This window comes from Anomaloglossus baeobatrachus, chromosome 9 (genome assembly GCF_048569485.1).
Source record: "Anomaloglossus baeobatrachus isolate aAnoBae1 chromosome 9, aAnoBae1.hap1, whole genome shotgun sequence".
NCBI classification, from domain to species: Eukaryota; Metazoa; Chordata; class Amphibia; order Anura; family Aromobatidae; genus Anomaloglossus; species Anomaloglossus baeobatrachus.
In genome coordinates, this window is record NC_134361.1 from 166,990,585 (window position 1) to 167,016,083 (window position 25,499).

The 25,499-nt window shown below is 49.3% G+C and overlaps 1 protein-coding gene across 4 annotated transcripts in view; it reads left to right on the plus strand.

Moving 5' to 3' along the window:
• LOC142250602 (uncharacterized) overlaps positions 1 to 25,023 on the plus strand; it is a 47,406-nt gene extending 22,383 nt beyond the window's left edge. For 3 of the 4 annotated variants that reach the window (XM_075322788.1, XM_075322789.1, XM_075322790.1), the window contains 5 exons: positions 3,520 to 3,708; positions 11,249 to 11,407; positions 17,765 to 17,892; positions 17,983 to 18,060; positions 23,614 to 25,023. In XM_075322788.1, the coding sequence (XP_075178903.1) occupies positions 3,531 to 3,708; positions 11,249 to 11,407; positions 17,765 to 17,892; positions 17,983 to 18,060; positions 23,614 to 23,784 (714 nt within the window). In that variant the 5' untranslated portion in view covers positions 3,520 to 3,530 and the 3' untranslated portion in view covers positions 23,785 to 25,023. The remainder of the gene's footprint in view (positions 1 to 3,519; positions 3,709 to 11,248; positions 11,408 to 17,764; positions 17,893 to 17,982; positions 18,061 to 23,613) is intronic. The other variant, XM_075322791.1, reaches the window with a different exon arrangement.
• Positions 25,024 to 25,499: the final 476 nt, after the last annotated feature.

Sequence of the window (25,499 nt, forward strand, 5' to 3'; positions counted from 1 at the left end):
GCAGGGGCCAGGTTGTTGCTGGATGTCACACACAGCAACATCGCTAGCAACGTCACAAAAGTTGTTCGTTACCAGCGATGTTGCTAGCGATGTTGCTTAGTGTGACGGGGCCTTTACTTATTTGCATCTTATCAAACCTGCTAAATCTGCAGGGGGTTGAATACTACTTGTAGGCACTGTATACACACAAGATAAATACACACACAAGATATATATGTAATCTACTGTATATTACATAGTGTATTACATATTTACAATTTATTACAGTTTTTTGTGTTCTAAAGTTGTATCCAATAAATATATTTTATGTTCTATCCAAATATCTTGATTATTGTATCATAAAAATTATTAAATGTCTGATGTTCACATACACATGTTCATGTACTACAATACATTTTTCACCTAACTATAAGCAATATATGTAGGAGTCGGAGTCGGTGCAAGAGAAATTGAGGAGTCGGAGTCGAAGGTTTGGCTTACCGACTCCACAGCCCTGGTGTGTTCTCCGTGTGCTATCCGCGATAACAAACGGAGAACCGGTAATTTGCATACTCACGAAGTCCGCGCTGCTGTCCAGGGTTCTGATCTTCGGCTCCAGCGCCGCCCACTCCCCGCTGACGCTGCTTCCGGCCGAGCGGAGGGGCGGAGATTAGCGCCCGTGACAGCACGCCCTCCTTTACACGCTCATAACGAGCGTCGGCCGGCAGGAACATTATGCAGCGGAAGAATCTGCGGGGCTGGTGGAGGTGAGTATGGGTTTTTTTATTTTAAAATTAATGACATGTGTTTTCCGGCGCGTTTCACACGGAACCGCATCCACACTACATCCGTGTGGTACGGGTGCGGGCCGTGTGACACCCGCGCTGCTGGAGAATACGTGGACATGTCAGCGTGAGAAAATCACGGACGCACGTAAGTACGGAACGGACACATGTTCCGTTCCAAAATACTTACATGTGTCCAAACAATAATGAAAACAGGTCCACATGTCTCCGTGACGCCGGTACGTGAAAAAACTGCCAAACGCGTACCGGAGGCACGGATGGGGGCGGGCTGTCTGGTGTCCGTTACTGTCCCTACTGCCGATTTACGCAGCCGAGTGCTTCCGTGGTCCCGCGCATGCGCCGTGCGACTGTACCGGGACTGTGCAATGTGTGCAGTGTGCCCGCTGGTGACGTGTTGCGCAAGCACGAGATTATGGGCGGTGCTGTGATTGTCATCAGCAAGTGCCCGCCCATAATCTCATGCCCGCCCTTTCCCCTCTGCCTCCAACATTCTGCGCAAGCGCTAGCCAGATGACCCGACGTCACCTCTCGTAACCGGTGGTGTCCTGCTCCGCTCCTCCCATCTATTTCCTGCTCCAGGGCAAGATGGGAAAGAGGTGACGTCGGGTCATCTGGCCAGCGCTTGCGCAGAACACTGGAGGCAGAGGGGAAAGGGCGGGCACGAGATTATGGGCGGGCATCGCCCATAATCTCGTGCCTGCACAACACGTCACCAGCGGTCACACAGTGCACAGTCCCGGTACAGTCGCACAGCGCATGCGCGGGATCACGGGCGCACTAGGCGGCGTCCTGAAGTTCGAAATGGAGCGTTGGGGGACGGCGTAAATCGGCAGGAGGGACAGTAACGGACACCAGACATCCCGCCCCCATGGATAATTTAGAAGATTTGCATACCAAAAGGTACAACTTTATAAAGTATTTAATTTGGTCTAAAAGGGGGCACAAAAACTATAGGAACCTTGCTAGAATGCAGCCCAGGAGCTGCAGAAGGGGAAACTTTTAGGTTTAAAGCAAAATTTCTGCTGACAGGTTCCCTTTAATGTCTTCATCACAGTCAGACATGTGTAGTGCTTGAACTACTGTATTTCTTGGATGTGGCGGCTTCAGATTTCTGTGGTGATCTTCAAATAAGTTTGCTCTGACATTACTGTAGTTTCCTGCATATTCGCATGGTCTCCTGACCTGGTCTGATACCTCACCGCTTCTGTAGCCTCAAGGGTAACCAGAACTGCAGCTGCATCCCCCTCCTCCTTGTGATATTTAGGGTAAGTTCACACAGTGCGTTTTCCGCGGCGTTTTTGCGCGTTTTTCGGGTGCGTTTTTGGCTTCAAAACTGCAGGACTTTGCTTCCCCAGCACAGTCTATGAGTTTTCATTTTTGCTGTCTGCACACAACTTTTTTTTTAAGCTGCGTTTTTGAGCTAAAAAATAAAAATATGGACATGTCAATTCTTTCCTGCGTTTTTCCCCCATTGAATGCATTGGAAAAACGCAGAAAACCGCAGAGATCAAAAACGCAGCAAAACGTAGCCAAAAACGCACCAAATCGCGGTAAAAACGCATGCGTGTTTTGCTGCGTTTTTTTGCCGCGGGTGCGTTTTTGTGCATTTTTAGCGGCCAAAAACACAGCGTCAAAAAAACGCAGTGTGTGCACATAGCTTACTATATTTCTGTAGATGGACTGGAACCATACTTTACATGGGCTACTTTAGAGTGCTCCATTTAGCCTCCTAGGCTCCCAGGTATTAGAATCGCACATTCACTTCATGTTCTCTATTAGGCCTAAGCCACACGGCATGAAAATCGGTGCGAGTGGATTGCGATAAAAAAATCGCATTCCACTCGGACCAATATTACCCTATGTGTCAGCACACATGTGTGATTATTTTCTGAGCCCTAATCGGACCGAGAAAACAATCGCAGCATGCAGCGGTGCAATGTGATCATTGTTTCACTCGCACCCATTCAAGTGTATGGGGCAAGAGAAAAATCGCACTGCACTCGCAGTACACCGGTGTACCACAAGTGCAGGGCGAGAATGGCAATAGCCGGCTACGGAGGAGAAAGGGAGATAAATCCCTCCTCTCCTCAGCGCTGGCCCGCCCCTCCACAGAGCCGGCCCGCCCCCGCAGCTGAGGTCTGCTCGCACGATCGGACCTCAGTCGCAATGACACTCGGCTCTGCTGTACTGCCAGCGTGAGCAGAGTGTCATGCGAGGGGATCGCAGTAATCACCGTGTGGCCCCAGCCTTACAGTGAGGGAATCCCATGTGACATTGCCCTGAGTTCCTCTCTCCTCTTCTGTGCTTGCCATTAGAGGACCAACTGGAAATCCAAAGATTTTCGACAACTTCTCCAGACAGGAGAACGGAAAACTTGTGCAAAGGTACGTGAACCAGACGTTCTGGAGAGATTCACGGTACCCTGGTCCAGAGGCCACAATAGTGAGCACCAGGGCGCATCAAACCTTCTATTACTCATGACATTCCTGACAACCCCTCATTGTCACATGTACGTTACACCATAATGTAATGATATCACAGGGCAGAGTAATCAGGAGAGAGTGTCATATGTAGGAGAGAATTCGCAGGGCTATGGTCCAGAGGCCGCTATGGATAAAGCCACTGGACAGGGCCCTGCAAATCTTTTTGCTGAGCTCCAGTAGACATAGTAATATACGTCATTCATGATCCTGCTGAGTTGTCTCTTGTTTGAAGCTCTGATTTTGTCACTCAGCCTTTATCATCATGGGGAAGCCACAGACCTCTCAACATCGCAGAAAGACTAAGCAGCCACAAAAGAAGGCTTCATCTTCTCAACCATTGCAAAAACCACAGCCTTCAACTTCAAAATCTCCTGGAAGCAAAGGAGCAGGTCCTTCTCGGTCTCCGCAGGGTAAGATGCGTACGTCATTCCATACATCAGGTAAATTTGAAGAGCCATCAACTTATTTTACCTGGCGAGGATTGAAAAATGTGCACATTTGTATTAAATCCTCATGTGTATGCAGGCAAATACACCCATTTCTGCAGCCCTGTCCAGCCACTAGGGGGAGCACACTGTATGCTGATGTATACATGATGACTGCGCTCCTGCATGACTTTTTATACATTTTTATTTTATTTTTTTTGTACCTAGTGGTCATGGCAGGTAGGTTCATTTAAGCTGTGATGTATTATTTATTACTTTTCTTTGTCGCTCCATTGGGAGACCCAGACAATTGGGTGTATAGCTTCTGCCTCCGGAGGCCACACAAAGTATTACACTCAAAAGTGTAACCCCTCCCCTCTGCCTATACACCCTCCCGTGCCTCACGGGCTCCTCATTTTTATGCTTTGTGTGGAAGGAGGCACACATCCACTCACACATCTCCATTTTAGTCAGCAGCAGCTGCTGATTGTATCGGTTGGAAGAAAAGAGGGCCCCCACGGGGCCCCCGGCATGCTCCCTTCTCACCCCACTAAGTCGGCGGTGCTGTTAAGGTTGAGGTACCCATTGCGGGTACGACGGCCGGAGCCTCATGCCGTGTTTCCTTCTCCATCCCTTAGGGCTCTGGTAGAAGTGGGATCCAAAGCGGTCATCCAGGTTCTGGGACCGTGCTCCCTCCGCAGCCCCTGAGGGAATCTGCTGGACAGGAGCTTATCTATCCTCAGGGACAGGGCCCTGCATCCACGAGGTACTCTGTGTCCCCATGGGGAATGTGTATGGAGCGCCTGGTTCCCGGACGCCGCAACTGGCTGCTGAATTGTGAAGACCGGGGACTACCGCGCCGACCGCGCCTGCTTGTCGGCCGCGGTATTAAATTTAGTCCCCGGCTTCATCGCGGCCTAGTGGCAAAACTCCCGCCCCCGGGCCTGTCTATCAGAGATAGGGGCGGGACAGCCGACCTGACGTCGGATGTGAGGGCCGGGGCATCCTGTATGCTCCCTCCCCCCTCACTGATCACTGTGGGGACCCCAGATTCCCGCACTTTTCCTAACGCCGCCCACGGCTTCACTCCTCCCCTGAGAGCTCCGGCAGCCATTTTTCGGACATTCTGCCGGTGGAGAATCACAGAGAACAGCTCTGCAGCTCTGGGAGACCAAGGCAGGGAATCTGGAGCACACACACCCTGCTTTTTAGCGGTCGGTAAGCCGCACCGGTCACTCGGTGTTGGTCCCCCTGGGTGCCGGTATAGATACGTATATATATACTTATTTCTGTTCGGCCGGGCTGTATACCCTTTTTTCTATATACCCTCAGTGATCACGCTCCTAGGACACTACAGCATGTCGTCCACAAGGAGCAAGGGCACTAAAGCACAGTAAGCTCTCTCAAGGGACAAGTATCGGCGCTCTCAGTATTTTTTCAAAGGCGCCTGGCCAGGCTCCCGCAGGTCCGCACGTTCCTGCAAGGAGTATGCCACATAGTCCCACCTTACAAGCGCCCACTAGAGCCCTGGGACCTTAACAGGGTGCTAACGGCTCTTCAGAAACCACCTTTCCAGCCGCTGCGAGATGTCTCCTTATCACGTCTTTCGCAGAAGGTGGCATTTCTAGTGGCAGTCACATCACTCCGAAGAGTGTCGGATCTTGCAGCGCTGTCATGCAAAGCCCCCTTCCTGGTTTTTCACCAGGATAAGGTGGTTCTGCGTCCTGTTCCGGAATTTCTCCCTAAGGTGGTATCTCCTTTTCATCTCAATCAGGATATCACCTTACCTTCTTTTTGCCCTAATCCAATTCACCGATGTGAAAAGGATTTGCACTCATTAGATCTAGTGAGAGCACTCCGGTACTACGTGTCTCGCACAGCGCCCCTGCGCCGTTCAGATGCACTCTTTGTACTTGTCGCCGGTCAGCGCAAGGGTTCGCAGGCTTCCAAGTCAACCTTGGCTCGGTGGATCAAGGAACCGATTCTTGAAGCTTACCGTTCTTCGGGGCTTCCGCTTCCTTCGGGGCTGAAAGCCCATTCTACCAGAGCCGTGGGTGCGTCCTGGGCATTGCGGCACCGGGCGACGGCTCAGCAGGTGTGTCAGGCAGCTACCTGGTCTAGCCTGCACACTTTCACGAAACACTATCAGGTGCATACCTATGCTTCGGCAGATGCCAGTCTAGGTAGGCGAGTCCTTCAGGCGGCGGTTGCCCACCTGTAAGGCTATGTGCCCACGCTGCGGATTTCGCGCGGATTTTGCCGCGGATTTGCCGCGGATTTCCCGAAAATCTGCAGCAGCAGCACTTCCAAGCCATTTCAATGGCATTTTGGAAATGCCCACCCAGGGACTGCTTTTGGACGTCCCAATTGTCTGGGTCTCCCAATGGAGCGACAAAGAAGAAGGGAATTTTGTTTACTTACCGTAAATTCCTTTTCTTCTAGCTCCAATTGGGAGACCCAGCACCCGCCCCTGTTCCCTTCGGGCTTGTTGTTCTGTTGTGTACACATGTTGTTCATGTTCAATTGTTTCTTGGTTCATGGTTTCAGTTCTCCGAACATCCTTCGGATTGAATTTACCTTAGACCAATTTATAAGTTTCCTCCTTCCTGCTCTTGCACCAAAACTGAGGAGCCCGTGAGGCACGGGAGGGTGTATAGGCAGAGGGGAGGGGTTACACTTTTGAGTGTAATACTTTGTGTGGCCTCCGGAGGCAGAAGCTATACACCCAATTGTCTGGGTCTCCCAATTGGAGCTAGAAGAAAAGGAATTTACGGTAAGTAAACAAAATTCCCTTCTTTTTAAATTGTGAAAAGTTTATTCAGAGGGTCTTTTATTATTCAACCCCTCAAACCACCAGAATTCTGTTTGGTTCCCCTAAAGTATTAAGAAGTATTTCAGGCACAAAGAACAATGAGCTTCACATGTTTGGATTAATTATCTCTTTTTCCAGCCTTTTCTGACTAATTAAGACCCTCTCCAAACTTGTGAACAGCACTCATACTTGGTCAACATGGGAAAGACAAAGGAGCATTCCAAGGCCATCAGAGACAAGATCGTGGAGGGTCACAAGGCTGGCATGGGGTACAAAACCCTTTCCAAGGAGTTGGGCCTACCTGTCTCCACTGTTGGGAGCATCATCCGGAAGTGGAAGGCTTATGGAACTACTGTTAGCCTTCCACGGCCTGGACAGCCTTTGAAAGATTCCACCCGTGCCGAGGCCAGGCTTGTCCGAAGAGTCAAGGCTAACCCAAGGACAACAAGGAAGGAGCTCCGGGAAGATCTCATGGCAGTGGGGACATTGGTTTCAGTCAATACCATAAGTAACGTACTCCACCGCAATGGTCTCCGTTCCAGACGAGCCCGTAAGTTACCTTTACTTTCAAAGCGTCATGTCAAGGCTCGTCTACAGTTTGCTCATGATCACTTGGAGGACTCTGAGACAGACTGGTTCAAGGTTCTCTGGTCTGATGAGACCAAGATCGAGATCTTTGGTTCCAACCACACACGTGACGTTTGGAGACTGGATGGCACTGCATACGACCCCAAGAATACCATCCCTACAGTCAAGCATGGTGGTGGCAGCATCATGCTGTGGGGCTGTTTCTCAGCCAAGGGGCTTGGCCATCTGGTCCGCATCCATGGGAAGATGGATAGCACGGCCTACCTGGAGATTTTGGCCAAGAACCTCCGCTCCTCCATCAAGGATCTTAAGATGGGTCGTCATTTCATCTTCCAACAAGACAACGACCCAAAGCACACAGCCAAGAAAACCAAGGCCTGGTTCAAGAGGGAAAAAATCAAGGTGTTGCAGTGGCCTAGTCAGTCTCCTGACCTTAATCCAATTGAAAACTTGTGGAAGGAGCTCAAGATTAAAGTCCACATGAGACACCCAAAGAACCTAGATAACTTGGAGAAGATCTGCATGGAGTAGTGGGCCAATATAACTCCAGAGACCTGTGCCGGCCTGATCAGGTCTTATAAAAGACGATTATTAGCTGTAATTGCAAACAAGGGTTATTCTACAAAATATTAAACCTAGGGGTTGAATAATAATTGACCCACACTTTTATGTTGAAAATTTATGAAAATTTAACTGAGCAACATAACTTGTTTTTTTGTAAGATTTATGCATCTGTTAATCCTGCTCTTGTTTGAAGTTTGCAGGCTCTAACTTATTTGCATCTTATCAAACCTGCTAAATCTGCAGGGGGTTGAATACTACTTGTAGGCACTGTATACACACAAGATAAATACACACACAAGATATATATGTAATCTACTGTATATTACATAGTGTATTACATATTTACAATTTATTACAGTTTTTTGTGTTCTAAAGTTGTATCCAATAAATATATTTTATGTTCTATCCAAATATCTTGATTATTGTATCATAAAAATTATTAAATGTCTGATGTTCACATACACATGTTCATGTACTACAATACATTTTTCACCTAACTATAAGCAATATATGTAGGAGTCGGAGTCGGTGCAAGAGAAATTGAGGAGTCGGAGTCGAAGGTTTGGCTTACCGACTCCACAGCCCTGGTGTGTTCTCCGTGTGCTATCCGCGATAACAAACGGAGAACCGGTAATTTGCATACTCACGAAGTCCGCGCTGCTGTCCAGGGTTCTGATCTTCGGCTCCAGCGCCGCCCACTCCCCGCTGACGCTGCTTCCGGCCGAGCGGAGGGGCGGAGATTAGCGCCCGTGACAGCACGCCCTCCTTTACACGCTCATAACGAGCGTCGGCCGGCAGGAACATTATGCAGCGGAAGAATCTGCGGGGCTGGTGGAGGTGAGTATGGGTTTTTTTATTTTAAAATTAATGACATGTGTTTTCCGGCGCGTTTCACACGGAACCGCATCCACACTACATCCGTGTGGTACGGGTGCGGGCCGTGTGACACCCGCGCTGCCGGAGAATACGTGGACATGTCAGCGTGAGAAAATCACGGACGCACGTAAGTACGGAACGGACACATGTTCCGTTCCAAAATACTTACATGTGTCCAAACAATAATGAAAACAGGTCCACATGTCTCCGTGACGCCGGTACGTGAAAAAACTGCCAAACGCGTACCGGAGGCACGGATGGGGGCGGGCTGTCTGGTGTCCGTTACTGTCCCTACTGCCGATTTACGCCGCCGAGTGCTTCCGTGGTCCCGCGCATGCGCCGTGCGACTGTACCGGGACTGTGCAATGTGTGCAGTGTGCCCGCTGGTGACGTGTTGCGCAAGCACGAGATTATGGGCGGTGCTGTGATTGTCATCAGCAAGTGCCCGCCCATAATCTCATGCCCGCCCTTTCCCCTCTGCCTCCAACATTCTGCGCAAGCGCTAGCCAGATGACCCGACGTCACCTCTCGTAACCGGTGGTGTCCTGCTCCGCTCCTCCCATCTATTTCCTGCTCCAGGGCAAGATGGGAAAGAGGTGACGTCGGGTCATCTGGCCAGCGTTTGCGCAGAACACTGGAGGCAGAGGGGAAAGGGCGGGCACGAGATTATGGGCGGGCATCGCCCATAATCTCGTGCCTGCACAACACGTCACCAGCGGTCACACAGTGCACAGTCCCGGTACAGTCGCACAGCGCATGCGCGGGATCACGGGCGCACTAGGCGGCGTCCTGAAGTTCGAAATGGAGCATTGGGGGACGGCGTAAATCGGCAGGAGGGACAGTAACGGACACCAGACATCCCGCCCCCATGGATAATTTAGAAGATTTGCATACCAAAAGGTACAACTTTATAAAGTATTTAATTTGGTCTAAAAGGGGGCACAAAAACTATAGGAACCTTGCTAGAATGCAGCCCAGGAGCTGCAGAAGGGGAAACTTTTAGGTTTAAAGCAAAATTTCTGCTGACAGGTTCCCTTTAATGTCTTCATCACAGTCAGACATGTGTAGTGCTTGAACTACTGTATTTCTTGGATGTGGCGGCTTCAGATTTCTGTGGTGATCTTCAAATAAGTTTGCTCTGACATTACTGTAGTTTCCTGCATATTCGCATGGTCTCCTGACCTGGTCTGATACCTCACCGCTTCTGTAGCCTCAAGGGTAACCAGAACTGCAGCTGCATCCCCCTCCTCCTTGTGATATTTAGGGTAAGTTCACACAGTGCGTTTTCCGCGGCGTTTTTGCGCGTTTTTCGGGTGCGTTTTTGGCTTCAAAACTGCAGGACTTTGCTTCCCCAGCACAGTCTATGAGTTTTCATTTTTGCTGTCTGCACACAACTTTTTTTTTAAGCTGCGTTTTTGAGCTAAAAAATAAAAATATGGACATGTCAATTCTTTCCTGCGTTTTTCTGCGTTTTCCCCCCATTGAATGCATTGGAAAAACGCAGAAAACCGCAGAGATCAAAAACGCAGCAAAACGTAGCCAAAAACGCACCAAATCGCAGTAAAAACGCATGCGTGTTTTGCTGCATTTTTAGCGGCCAAAAACACAGCGTCAAAAAAACGCAGTGTGTGCACATAGCTTACTATATTTCTGTAGATGGACTGGAACCGTACTTTACATGGGCTACTTTAGAGTGCTCCATTTAGCCTCCTAGGCTCCCAGGTATTAGAATCGCACATTCACTTCATGTTCTCTATTAGGCCTAAGCCACACGGCATGAAAATCGGTGCGAGTGGATTGCGATAAAAAAATCGCATTCCACTCGGACCAATATTACCCTATGTGTCAGCACACATGTGTGATTATTTTCTGAGCCCTAATCGGACCGAGAAAACAATCGCAGCATGCAGCGGTGCAATGTGATCATTGTTTCACTCGCACCCATTCAAGTGTATGGGGCAAGAGAAAAATCGCACTGCACTCGCAGTACACCGGTGTACCACAAGTGCAGGGCGAGAATGGCAATAGCCGGCTACGGAGGAGAAAGGGAGATAAATCCCTCCTCTCCTCAGCGCTGGCCCGCCCCTCCACAGAGCCGGCCCGCCCCCGCAGCTGAGGTCTGCTCGCACGATCGGACCTCAGTCGCAATGACACTCGGCTCTGCTGTACTGCCAGCGTGAGCAGAGTGTCATGCGAGGGGATCGCAGTAATCCCCGTGTGGCCCCAGCCTTACAGTGAGGGAATCCCATGTGACATTGCCCTGAGTTCCTCTCTCCTCTTCTGTGCTTGCCATTAGAGGACCAACTGGAAATCCAAAGATTTTCGACAACTTCTCCAGACAGGAGAACGGAAAACTTGTGCAAAGGTACGTGAGCCAGACGTTCTGGAGAGATTCACGGTACCCTGGTCCAGAGGCCACAATAGTGAGCACCAGGGCGCAGCAAACCTTCTATTACTCATGACATTCCTGACAACTCCTCATTGTCACATGTACGTTACACCATAATGTAATGATATCACAGGGCAGAGTAATCAGGAGAGAGTGTCATATGTAGGAGAGAATTCGCAGGGCTATGGTCCAGAGGCCGCTATGGATAAAGCCACTGGACAGGGCCCTGCAAATCTTTTTGCTGAGCTCCAGTAGACATAGTAATATACGTCATTCATGATCCTGCTGAGTTGTCTCTTGTTTGAAGCTCTGATTTTGTCACTCAGCCTTTATCATCATGGGGAAGCCACAGACCTCTCAACATCGCAGAAAGACTAAGCAGCCACAAAAGAAGGCTTCATCTTCTCAACCATTGCAAAACCCACAGCCTTCAACTTCAAAATCTCCTGGAAGCAAAGGAGCAGGTCCTTCTCGGTCTCCGCAGGGTAAGATGCGTACGTCATTCCATACATCAGGTAAATTTGAAGAGCCATCAACTTATTTTACCTGGCGAGGATTGAAAAATGTGCACATTTGTATTAAATCCTCATGTGTATGCAGGCAAATACACCCATTTCTGCAGCCCTGTCCAGCCACTAGGGGGAGCACACTGTATGCTGATGTATACAGGATGACTGCGCTCCTGCATGACTTTTTATACATTTTTATTTTATTTTTTTTGTACCTAGTGGTCATGGCAGGTAGGTTCATTTAAGCTGTGATGTATTATTTATTACTTTTCTTTGTCGCTCCATTGGGAGACCCAGACAATTGGGTGTATAGCTTCTGCCTCCGGAGGCCACACAAAGTATTACACTTTAAAAAGTGTAACCCCTCCCCTCTGCCTATACACCCTCCCGTGCATCACGGGCCCATCAGTTTTATGCTTTGTGTTGAAGGAGGCACACATGCACGCAAGCTCCACATTTTAGTCAGCAGCAGCAGCTGATGATTTTATCGGATGGAAGAAAAGAGGGCCCCCCACAGGGCCCCCGGCATGCTTCCTTCTCACCCCACTAATGTCGGCGGTGCTGTTAAGGTTGAGGTACCCATTGCGGGTACAAAGGCTGGAGCCACATGCCGTTTTCCTTCCCCATCCCTTAGAGGCTCTGGGAGAAGTGGGATCCTAACCGGTCACTATGCATGGGACCGGGCTCCCTCCGCAGCCCCTGGGGGAATCTGACGGACAGGAGACTGGGTATCGTCAGGGACAGGCCCTGCTTCTAAGAGGTACTCTGTGTCCCCTTGGGGACGGCGCATGGAGCGCCTGTGTAACAGACACTGCAGCGGCTGCTGTGTTTTTTGTGACGCCGGGACTACCGCGCCGACCGTGCCTGTTAGCCGGCCGGCGTTATTAAATTTAGTCCCCGGCTTCTGCGGCCTAGTACAATAACTCCCGCCCCCGGGCCTGCCAGTCAGGGGTAAGGGCGGGACGCTCGACTGGACGTCGGCAGTGAGGGCTGGAGCATACTTAGGTATCCTCCTCCCCCCTCACTGAGCACTGCGGGGCACCAGATTCCCGCACTTTATCAGTCACGCCCACGGCTCCCTCCTCCTCTGAGAACGCCGGCAGCCATTGTTATAATCACTTCTGCCGGTGGAGGAATACAGAACGAGCTCTGTAACGCTGGGAGGCCCAGGCAGGGAATCTGGTGGACACACAACCGCTTTGGGCGGTCGGTAAGCCGCACCGGTTACCAGGTGCTGGCCCCCTTGGGTGCCGAAGTGTATATATATATATATATATATTGTATACATTTTCTCTGTTCGGCCGCATTATTTGCCCTTGGCTATATACCCTCACTGATTACTCTAAGAGGAGACAACAGCATGTCGTCCGCAAAGAGCAAGGGTGCCAAGGCACAGGCTTATTTTGCAACCTGTACCTCTTGTGCGGCTATGTTACCTGCAGGTTCCACCTACCCTCATTGTGTGCAATGCTCGGCCCCTGTGGCACTCACTCAGCCGGAGCCTCATGCACTGGTGGGACCCTCGGCTCAGGTAGAACCACCGGCTTCCACTGTCCAGGTGGCAGGGACAGAGTTTGCAGTTTTGGCTGAGAAACTCTCTGAGTCGCTTTCACAATCCATGGCTCAGTCTATGGACAAATGGTCTGCTAAGATACTAGAAGCCTTGCAGTCCAGACCGGTAACACAGGCCCAGGGCACTGGGCGTTCATCGCCCCCAGGCCCCCCTCGGTCGGCGCAGCAAAGTGCTCCTGAGGTGACACCTAGGTCCCACGGTGAGGACTCCGACACGGACCGCAGTCCCAGACCGGCTAAGCGGGCTCGCTGGGGACCTTCCTCGACTTCATCACGCTGCTCAGGGTCTCAGCATGAGGACTCTCTGGAGGATGAAGCGGAGGTCGCAGCTCAGGGCTCTGACCCTGACGTTGCTCTCAATCTTGATACACCTGAAGGGGACGCCATAGTAAATGACCTTATAGCGTCCATCAACCAGGTGCTAGAACTTTCTCCTCCAACTCCACCTATAGAGGAGTCGGCGTCACAGCAGGAGAAACACCAGTTTAGGTTTCCCAAACGTACACGGAGTGCGTTTTTCGATCACTCTAACTTCAGAGATGCTGTCCAGAAGCACCGAGCATTTCCGGACAAGCGCTTTACTAAGCGCCTTAATGACACACGTTACCCCTTCCCCCCTGACGTAGTTAAGGGTTGGGCTCAGTGTCCCAAAGTGGATCCTCCAGTCTCTAGACTGGCGGCTAGATCTGTAGTATCAGTGGCAGATGGCTCATCGCTCAAGGATGCCACTGACAGGCAAATAGAGCTCCTGATGAAATCCATCTATGAAGCCATAGGCGCGTCTTTTGCTCCGGCATTCGCAGCTGTGTGGGCACTCCAAGCTATCTCAGCTTGTCTGTCTGAGATTAATGCGGTCACACGTACCTCTACTCCGCAGGTTGTGTCTTTGACTTCTCAGGCGTCGGCTTTTTCGTCCTACGCCATGAACGCCGTCCTAGACTCTGCGAGCCGTACAGCGGTAGCATCCGCCAATTCGGTGGCAGTCCGCAGGGCCATGTGGCTACGCGAATGGAAGGCAGACTCTGCTTCCAAGAAGTTCTTAACCGGTTTGCCATTTTCTGGAGACCGTTTGTTTGGCGAGCAATTGGACGAAATTATTAAACAATCCAAGGGAAAGGACTCGTCCTTACCCCAGTCCAAACCAAACAGACCTCAGCAGCGAAAGATTCAACCGAGGTTTCGGTCCTTTCGGCCCTCAGCCAGGTCCCATTCCTCCACGTCCAACAGGTCACAGAAGGGCCAGAGGAACTCTTCTGCATGGCGGTCTAAGTCACGTCCTAAAAAGACCGCCGGAGGAACCGCCCCCAAGGCGGCCTCATGACTTTCGGCCTCCCCACACCGCATCCTCGGTCGGTGGCAGGCTCTCCCGCTTTTGCGACGCCTGGTGGCCACATGTCCAAGACCGATGGGTGAGAGACATTCTGTCTCACGGTTACAGGATAGAGCTCAGTTCTCGTCCTCCGACTCGTTTCTTCAGAACATCTCCGCCCCCCGAGCGAGCCGATGCACTTTTTCAGGCGGTGAACACTCTGAAGGCAGAAGGAGTGGTGATTCCCGTTCCCCCTCAGGAACATGGTCACGGCTTCTACTCCAACTTGTTTGTGGTGCCAAAAAAGGACGGATCATTCCGTCCCGTTCTGGACCTCAAACTGCTCAACAGACACGTGAGAACCAGACGGTTCCGGATGGAATCTCTCCGCTCTGTCATCGCCTCGATGTCCCAAGGAGACTTCCTAGCATCAATCGACATCAGGGATGCTTATCTCCATGTGCCGATTGCACCAGAGCATCAACGCTTCCTGCGTTTCGCCATCAAAGACGAACACCTTCAGTTCGTAGCACTGCTTTTCGGCCTGGCGACAGCCCCACGGGTCTTCACCAAGGTCATGGCAGCAGTAGTGGCGGTCCTACACTCTCAGGGCCACTCGGTGATCCCTTACTTAGACGATCTTCTAGTCAAGGCACCCTCTCGGGTGGCATGCCAACACAGCCTGACCATTGCTCTGGAGACTCTCCAGAGGTTCGGGTGGATCATCAATTTCCCAAAGTCAAAATTGACACCGACCCAATCGCTGACTTACCTCGGGATGGAGTTTCATACTCTCTCAGCGATGGTGAAGCTACCGCTGGACAAACAGCGTTCACTACAGACAGGGGTGCACTCTCTCCTTCAAGCCCAATCACACCCCTTGAGGCGCCTCATGCACTTCCTAGGGAAGATGGTGGCAGCAATGGAGGCAGTTCCCTTTGCGCAGTTTCATCTGCGTCCACTTCAATGGGACATTCTCCGCAAATGGGACAGGAGGTCGACGTCCCTAGACAGGAACGTCTCCCTTTCACGGGCAGCCAAGACCTCTCTTCAGTGGTGGCTTCTTACCACTTCTTTGTCAAAAGGAAAATCCTTCCTGCCCCCATCCTGGGCTGTGGTCACGACGGACGCGAGTCTGTCAGGGTGGGGAGCGGTCTTCCTCCACCACAGGGCTCAGGGAACCTGGACTCCGACAGAGTCCTCCCTTCAGATCAATGTTCTGGAGATAAGGGCAGTGTATCTAGCCCTAAAGGCGTTCCAGCGGTGGCTGGAGGGCAGGCAGATCCGAATTCAGTCGGACAACGCCACGGCGGTTGCGTACATCAACCACCAGGGCGGCACACGCAGTCGTCAAGCTTTTCAAGAAGTTCGGCGGATTCTGCTGTGGGCGGAAGCCACAGACTCCACCATCTCCGCAGTTCACATCCCGGGCGTAGAAAACTGGGAAGCAGACTTTCTCAGTCGCCAGGGCATGGACGCAGGGGAATGGTCTCTTCACCCGGACGTGTTTCAAGAGATCTGTTGCCTCTGGGGAACGCCGGACGTCGACCTAATGGCGTCTCGGCACAACAACAAAGTCCCGGCATTCATGGCACGGTCTCAAGATCACAGAGCTCTGGCGGCAGACGCATTAGTTCAGGATTGGTCGCAGTTTCGACTGCCTTATGTATTTCCTCCTCTGGCACTGCTGCCCAGAGTGTTACGCAAGATCAGGTCCGACTGCCGCCGCGCCATCCTCATCGCTCCAGACTGGCCGAGGAGGTCGTGGTACCCGGATCTGTGGCACCTCACGGTGGGTCAACCGTGGGCACTCCCAGACCGACCAGACTTGCTATCTCAAGGGCCATTTTTCCATCTGAATTCTGCGGCCCTCAACCTGACTGTGTGGCCATTGAGTCCTGGCTCCTAGCGTCCTCAGGGTTATCTCAAGATGTCATTGCCACTATGAGACAGGCTAGGAAACCAACGTCCGCCAAGATCTATCACAGGACTTGGAGGATCTTCTTATCCTGGTGCTCTGATCAGGGTTTTACTCCCTGGCCGTTTGCCTTACCCACTTTTCTTTCTTTCCTTCAATCCGGAATGGACAAGGGTTTGTCTCTCGGCTCTCTCAAGGGACAAGTATCGGCGCTTTCCGTGTTTTTTCAAAAGCGTCTAGCCAGGCTTCCGCAGGTCCGCACGTTCCTGCAGGGGGTTTGCCACATAGTCCCACCTTACAAGCGTCCGCTAGAACCCTGGGATCTTAACAGGGTGCTGACGGCTCTCCAGAAGCCACCTTTCGAGCCGATGCGGGATGTCTCTCTATCACGCCTTTCGCAGAAGGTGGCCTTCCTAGTGGCAGTCACATCACTTAGGAGAGTGTCTGAGCTAGCAGCGCTGTCATGCAAAGCCCCCTTCCTGGTGTTTCACCAGGATAAGGTGGTTCTGCGTCCGGTCCCGGAATTTCTCCCTAAGGTGGTATCCCCTTTTCATCTCAATCAGGATATCTCCTTACCTTCTTTTTGCCCTCATCCAGTTCACCAATGTGAAAAGGATTTGCACTTGTTAGATCTCGTGAGAGCACTCAGGCTCTACATTTCTCGCACGGCGCCCCTGCGCCGTTCTGATGCGCTCTTTGTCCTTGTCGCTGGCCAGCGTAAGGGGTCGCAGGCTTCCAAGTCAACCTTGGCTCGGTGGATCAAGGAGCCGATTCTTGAAGCTGACCGTTCGTCTGGGCTTCCGATTCCTTCAGGGCTGAAGGCCCATTCTACCAGAGCCGTAGGTGCGTCCTGGGCATTGCGGCACCAGGCTACGGCTCAGCAGGTGTGTCAGGCAGCTACCTGGTCGAGTCTGCACACTTTCACAAAACACTATCAGGTGCATGCCTATGCTTCGGCAGATGCCAGCCTAGGTAGGCGAGTCCTTCAAGCGGCGGTTGCTCACCTGTAAGAAGTGGCCGTTTTTTCGGCTCTTTTTATCGAGGTATTCTTTTACCCACCCAGGGACTGCTTTTGGACGTCCCAATTGTCTGGGTCTCCCAATGGAGCGACAAAGAAGAAGGGAATTTTGTTTACTTACCGTAAATTCCTTTTCTTCTAGCTCCTATTGGGAGACCCAGCACCCGCCACTGTTCCCTTCGGGCTGTTGTTCTTTTGTGTACACATGTTGTTCATGTTGAATTGTTCTTTTGGTTCATGGTTTCAGTTCTCCGAACATCCTTCGGATTGAATTTACCTTAGACCAATTTATAAGTTTCCTCCTTCCTGCTTTGGCACCAAAACTGATGGGCCCGTGATGCACGGGAGGGTGTATAGGCAGAGGGGAGGGGTTACACTTTTTAAAGTGTAATACTTTGTGTGGCCTCCGGAGGCAGAAGCTATACACCCAATTGTCTGGGTCTCCCAATAGGAGCTAGAAGAAAAGGAATTTACGGTAAGTAAACAAAATTCCCTTCTTTTTCCCAAACAAACTAGATAAGAAGAAGACACCGGAGGAACCAAAGAGAAAACGCTACCGGCCAGGAACAGTAGCGTTGAGAGAAATCCGGAAATATCAAAAGTCAACAGAGCTCTTGATAAAGAAGGCCCCATTTGCTAGACTTGTGAGTGGATTTAGTTTTGATGACTGTTCCTCTGGGATTTCTGTTTTTAGCAACCAGTAGGAAAAATCTTATATCCTTTCATTCTTGTAGGTCCGAGAAGTATGTTTGAAATATGCTAAGGGCGTGCCGTATTCGTGGCAGAGCTCGGCCATCATGGCCTTACAGGAGGTCAGTATCCTATCCTAATATTAGGACATGCTGAGTAATGGGGGGCTGAGTGGGACACATCTCTATTTTGCCATCGTGCCTATAGATATGGTTGGGTGTCCAGAGACCAGACCTGCACACACCTGTATAGTGAAAATGAGGAAATATTTAACCCTTTCCTGACATTGGATGTGCTAGTCTGTCCTATATCGGGTGCTGGTGTATGGAGACAGCTTATTAGCTGATTGCTTCATTTAAGGCTCGCGATCCAAGGGGAGGTGGGGACGTGCCATTACGTGCACCCATTGAGCCCTTTAAAGCGGGCTTTACACGCTAGGATATATCTAACGATATGTCGTCGGGGTCACGTCGTTAGTAACGCACATCCGGCCTCGTTTGACATATCGTAGCGTGTAACACAAATGAGCGACTGTGAACGAGCAAAAATACTCACCTTATCGTTGCTCGTTGACACGTCGCTCATTTTCTAAAAATCGAACGTCCGTCTGTGCTCCGGTTGTTCATCGTTCCCGTGGCAGCACACGTTACTCCGTGTGACACTCCGGCAACGATGAACTGCAGCTTACCTGCGGCCGCCGGTAATGCGGAAGGAGGTGGGCGGGATGTTTACGTCCTGCTCATCTCCGCCCCTCCACTTCTATTGGCCGGCTGGTGTGTGACTTCGCTGTGACGCCAAACGTCCCTCCCCCTTCAGGAAGAGGATGTTCTCCACCCACAGCAAGGTCATTCGGGAGGTAAGTACGTGTGACGGGGGTTACAGAGTTTGTGCGACACGGGCAACAAATTGCCCGTATCGCACAAACGATGGGGGCGGGTGCGATTGCACATGCGAACGCACGAGAAATTGAAGCGTGTAAAGCAGCCTTAAGACACTAATTGACACAGAAGTCGGGTGGCTTGCTGAAAATCCCCATGTCTGCCATCATAGTACTCCTGATAATCCTGGACAGGTTTAAAGGGAATTTGTTAGCAGATTTTTCAATGTAATCTGATGTAGCGGATAACACACAAAATTCAGCTATGTGTCTCTTATCAAGGTATCTTGTGGTGTTTACTTGCAATGTTTCTTTTAGCACCTGTTGATTATCATTGCTGTGACTAGATGGTGTGGGGGCACTTTTCCGACTCCGCCCCTTTTGTGATTATCTGCTCACTGTCTATTGACATTGTATACAGAGAGCCTGGTGTGGGCAGGACCGATCTGAGCTCTGCTGGATTGCTAAATCTAAACATCTCTGATTGTGTCAGAAGCGCTGTACCCAGTAAATAAGTGACACATTGTTGGATGCAGGGTCTATTTGTCTACATTATGCTGCTCTATAATGTGGTAGCAAAAACCTGCTGACAGATTCCCTTTCTGGGGATTCAGTGGCAGCGATTTGTTACTTCATTGGAGATTAATGGTTTTATTATATACTACAATATCTTATGGTAAAAAGAATAAACCATTGCAGGTTCATATCTTCTAAGGGGAATAAAAAAAAATATATTTTATTTTTCAAAGAAAAAAATTAGAATTTTGAAAAGTTCAGTGTATTAAATATCTTCACATCATGTCTTGTAAAAGTCTGGTCTCTTAAAGGGAACCTATCAGGTGCAATATGCACCCCGAACCACGTGCATATTGCTAATCCCTGCCTAACCGTCCCTGTATACACTAGCATAGATAAAGGGATCTTTAGAAAAAGTATTTCTAAAGATCCTTTATCTTATGCTAATGAGCACGGGGACTAGTCCTAAGGGGCTTATATCCCCAGACTAGCCGCCCTCTTAGCATGCCCACAGGGGCGTACTAAAATGTTATTCAATTCAGTATCACCAGTGGTGTAGCGCGTACCTGTGTTCGCTGTGACCGCGCTTCTGAATGCCCGGCACTTTCAGTCGTGCAGTACGCGTCCCGCCATCAGAGAGGTCTATTGTGCATGACCGGAAGTGCCCGGCATTCAGAAGAGCGGTCACCGCAAACACAGATACGAGCGGCACCGCTGGTGATGCAGAATTGACTAACATGTTAGTACGCCCCTGTGGGTGTACGAACATGCTAAGAGGGCGGCTAGGCGGGGGATGTAACACCCTTGGTAGCAGTACTAGTCCCCATGCTCATTAGCATATGATAAAGGATCTGTAGAAATACTTGAAAAAAAAAAAAATGTTATATATATATATATATATATATATATATTCCCATAAAGAAAAGTAAAAAAAAATGCAGCATTGTCATGTTTTGTCACTGTGCCTTCACCAAAGTGGTACCAAGAAGAAGAGCCGTTCACTCACAAAGCAAGTCCTCGCTCAGTGCCATCGAATTAAGAAAAGCTCTGAAAATGGCAAATGTCATATTTTTCTTTTTTTTTCTTCTTTTAACCCCTTCAGCCCCCAGCCTATTTTGACCCTAAAGACCCGGCCACTTTTTGCAATTTTGACCCGTGTCACTTTATGAGGTTATAACTCTGGAACACTTCAACGGATCCCGGTGATTCTGAGATTGTTTTTTCGTGACATATTGGGCTTCATGTTAGTGGTAAATTTAGGCCGATATTTTTTGTGTTTCTTTGTGAAAAAAAACTAATTCCGCAAAAATGTTGTACTTGTCAAACTTTTAATTTTTATGCTCTAAAACTAACTAGATATATGGCACAAAATAATTAATAAATAACATTTCCCACATGTCTACTTTACATCAGAACAATTTTGGGGGGGAAAAAAAAAAAATTTGAGGAAGTTTTAGGGGTTCAAAGTTTATGAGCAATTTCTCATTTTTACAACAAAATTGGGGAGTGGGAGGTGAGATTGAGGATAGTTACCTTACAGGATGGATCTAGGCAGCAGGATCACAGGAGATGAAGGAGGCAGCAGATCGGGGAGGGTGAGAGGTGGGGGAGGGAGCGCAGATCACGGGGATGACAGGTGAGGGAGCACAGATCATGGGGGTGAGAGGTGGGGGAGAGCGGACAGCAGATCACGGGAGTGACAGGTGACGGAGCACAGATCACGGGGGTGATAGGTGAGGGAGCACAGATCACGGGGGGTGACAGGTGAGGGAGCACAGATCACGGGGGTGACAGGTGAGGGAGCACACATCACGGGGGTGACAGGCGAGGGAGCACACATCACGGGGGTGAGAGGTGGGGGGAGAGCGGACAGTAGATCACGGGAGTGACAGGTGACGGAGCACAGATCATGGGGGTGAGAGGTGGGGTGAGAGCGGACAGTAGATCACGGGAGTGACAGGTGACGGAGCACAGATCACGGGGGTGATAGGTGAGGGAGCACAGATCACGGGGGTGACAGGTGAGGGAGCACAGATCATGGGGATGAGAGGTGGGGGGAGAGCGGACAGCAGATCACGGGGGTGACAGGTGAGGGAGCACACATCATGGGGGTGACAGGTGAGGGAGCACACATCACGGGGGTGACAGGTGGGGGTGCGGGCAGCAGATCGGGGAGAGGGGTGGCAGATGGAGGAGGGCGGTGGCGGGATCGGGAGGCTTTTGCCGGTTTGATACAGTACAATGGCAGCACAGCAACTTCCGGGTCCCATGCTCTGGTCACATAACAGCATGGGACCGGAGCTTGTCGCCCTGCCATTGCACTGTATACACTCACTGTAATGGCGTGCTCAGGACCGAGAAGTGAAGCTGAGGGGGGCGGTCACCGGCAACAGGTCCACGGTGATTGGAGAGATCGGTCACAAGGCCGGTCTCTCCAATCAGAGCTTCTGGAGCAGGGGGAGGGTGATCCAGCTGAGGTCACCCAACTCCAGCGAATGGTCAGGGCTACAGCTGCACTGATCAGGGATGGATTTCAATGTTTCAGCCACTTTCAATGGTTGAAACATTACAGTGACTGTGATTAACTGAGTGGCGTTCGTCAGCCAATCACAGCCTCCGTAGGTCCGGGGAGGAGGCACCACCCCTTCTGAGGTCAGGCACAGGTCCCCTCCTTCCCGAATCTGCGGTTTGTGTGAACCGATCGCAGTCACCGGGGCTCTGGTGCTGCGATTTCGCCATGACGGAGAGATCCGTCATGGGCCTTTAAGTACCAGGGCACCATGACGGATCCATCCGTCCAAGGTCGTGAAGGGGTTAAAGGGAACCTGTCACCTGAAATAAAATGCTATTGACTTGCTTATATGGGGTTAATCTACAGGTTAATAGCGCGTGGTACCTGCCACGCGCTTTCACATCTAACTTGAGGCCAGGAGGAAATTAACTTCAGTCACGGGGGAAGATGGGGGAACTGGCAGTCACCGTTCTGTTTCCTGAGAGGCAACTGTTTCCCACCACCCGCCCCTCCGCACTGGCTGACAACTGCTCATCATTGGAACTGGCAGTCAGGAAACACAGTTACAGTCTCCATACACGGAACGGAGGCTGAAGCCGCAGCGGCGCCACCCTCGTGAATGAAACCTGAACGCTGCTGTGAGGATTGAAGTCCAATGTTCAGGTTCCAAGTGCTATTATCCTGTAGATTTACCCCAGATCTGCAGGGTAATGGCTTTTTCCACATAATGGGTTCCCTTGAAGGTTTCCTGCAACTTGGGTTAAAAAAACAATAAAAATACAACTTTGGTATTCTAGTAATCGCACTGACACATTGACTCATGTAGCCAGCCATTATAACTGTAGAGTTAAAAAAATGGCAGATTTTTATTTTCATAATTTTATTTCTTGGATTTTTTTTTTCTTCAGTACAATAAATGGTAGAGTGAATGGTGTCATTCAAAATTATAACCCGTCCCACATAAAAAGAAGCCTTCCTATGGCTATGTTGAAGGAAAAATAAAAAACGTTATATTGCTCCTCCTTTTCTTTCAAGAGTCATAACCGCAACAAATAAAATCTGTTCTGAAATGGTAATTTCAACAACCTTTGCATAAATCCAAAATAACAGTGTATATGGAAAGCTTTGTAATATAACCACTAGACACTCAACCGTGAAACTGTAGCACAAAAAAGAAAAGTCTTGGATTTATGGAAATTGCAGGATAGAAAGACCTGTTACAATGTAGAGGTTTAGCACCACCCGCTTACTGAAAACTCCACTTAAGTAACAATGATACTGAAGCATTCAGGACAGGACTATGAAGTGGTGCGCTGCAACAAGCAAAGTTCCATATAACATCAGAAGAAAAGAAGCAGCCGCACTCACCAGTAATGTCCAAGTGTCCTTTATTGAAGATCCATAAAATCACCGGGGAACGGGGTGCAGGTAAGGTTGGAGCGGGGTACATCGAGACGACGTCCGTTTCACAAGTGTCAAACTGCAGTTCAACCTTTTGTGCCCCCCTATTTCCCCATGGATTGTATGTTTTTGAGCAGGGCCCTCATTCCTACTGTATCTGCTGAACTATGTGCTATTTTGTTTTTGTCTGTACAAGCCCCCACCTGATTGTAAAGTGCTGTGGAATTTGTTGGCACTATAAAAATCAACTTTATTATTATTATAATGGCCTGAAATAGTGTTTTTGCTGCACATACACCGGACATGTGATTATTAGCAGTCACGTCTATGGCAGATATTTTAACTCTCATACATTTCCTCTCTCCGCAGTCTGCCGAGGCCTTCCTTGCACGGCTGTTTGAAGACTCCAACTTATGCAGCATCCATGCTAAACGAATAACAATTATTCCAAAGGACATGGAGCTTGCCCGAAAAATCCGTGGCTGCAGCTTGCCCGAAAAATCCGTGGCTTCCAGGATGGGCTGGGATAAAACATCATAAACCAGAAGTTTATGTACACTAACTAAAAAGACACATCTGCAGGTTTTTCTCATGATCTGACATGAAATCAGAAAAAAACCTTTCCCATTTTCGGTCTATTAGGAACCAAAATTATTTATATTTGCCAGAATAATGAGAGTTTTAAGGCTTTTTTTTTTCTTTTTTTTTTTTTACTTTCTGCAAAGTCAAAAGTTTACATACATTTCATTAGTATGACTTGAGTCAAACGTTATGGATATCTTTCCACAAGTTTCTCACAATTTGGGCATATTCCTCCTGACAGAACTGGTGTAACTGAGCCATGTTTGTAGCTCACCTTGCTTGCACCGGCCTTTAGCTTTGCCCATAAATTTTCAATAGGATTGATCTGACCAAAGCACGTTCATCTCTGGTACAAAGATCCCAACACCTTCCTGAGCGGTATGGTGGCTGGACATTCCCATCTTGTTTGTACTTGTGTATAATTGTTTGTACAGATGAACGAGGCCCCTTCAGGTATCTGGAAATTGCACCCAAGGATTATTCAGACTTGTGCAGATTCTCTTTCTGACATCTTGGCCGATTCCTTTTTGACTTTCCCATGATGCTACACAAAGAAGCAGTGTGTTACAGGTGTGCATTAAAATACATCCAAAGGTGTGTCTCAAACTCACATGTTGCCAATAAACCTATTAGAAGCTTCCAAAGACATGACACCATCATATGGGCTGTCCCATTTTGTTTAAAAGCATAGTACTCTTAGAGTATGTAAACTTTTGACTTTGCAGAATTTATATATAAATGCCTTTTAAACCTCTTTCATTATTCTGGCATTTGGCAAATATAAATAATTTTGACCTAAAATAAGAGGTTTATTCTGAATTTCATGTCAGTGAGAAAAAACTGCAGATGTGTCTTTTTTTAGATAGTGTATACTGTGTAGTAAACTTCTGGTTTAAACTGTATTAAGGTCTTATGTTATTTTATGCAACTTGTTAAAAAAAAGTTTTGTTAACAGAAAAGCCTAAGTCTGAGGTTATGCCAGCTCTGTCCTAGAGACAAAAGGGGGCACTAAAGCCGGTGTTTCCAGTGTTTAAAATGTGTTCATTGTCAGTAGCAATGAGGAGTTATAGTTTGTGGGCCTCTTATACCCGTTGGAAAGTTGTTTCTTCATAAAAATTATTTTTTTTTTATAATTTAATGCTCTCGTTGAGTTTTTTATATTGATAAAAATAAAGATGTTTTATTATCACTTTGCAATTTTGTTGTTGGACTTCTCTCTTTCGACACAGCCGTTTTTGCGGCGGGTGCATTTTTTGGGGGGCCAAAAATGCTGCATCTTTGTGGTTAAGAAAAGATGCAGCGTGTGAACATAGCCTAATTAAGTGTGATAGGAGCCGGTCTTCATGCTCCTCCTCTCCTCTGGGATGTTATGTCACAGGAGTGTGACGCTCCCTGCTGTCACTACCAGACAATCCCCTGATAATAGCTGCTTCTCTGCAGGGAACAGGGGGAGGCAGCCAGGTCCCTTCTCTGACTGTGGGAAGCAGATATCAGGAGTCTGGCTGATAGTGACAGCAGGGAGCTTCACACTGATGTGTGATGTAACGTCCCAGAGGGGAGGAGGAGCAGTGAAGAGCGGCTGCTGTCACACTGAATTACAGGTTTAGTGAGGACTATAGAGCTGCACTGGGAATCTCATCTTTATAGTTTGTGTGCAGGGACAGTATTAAAAT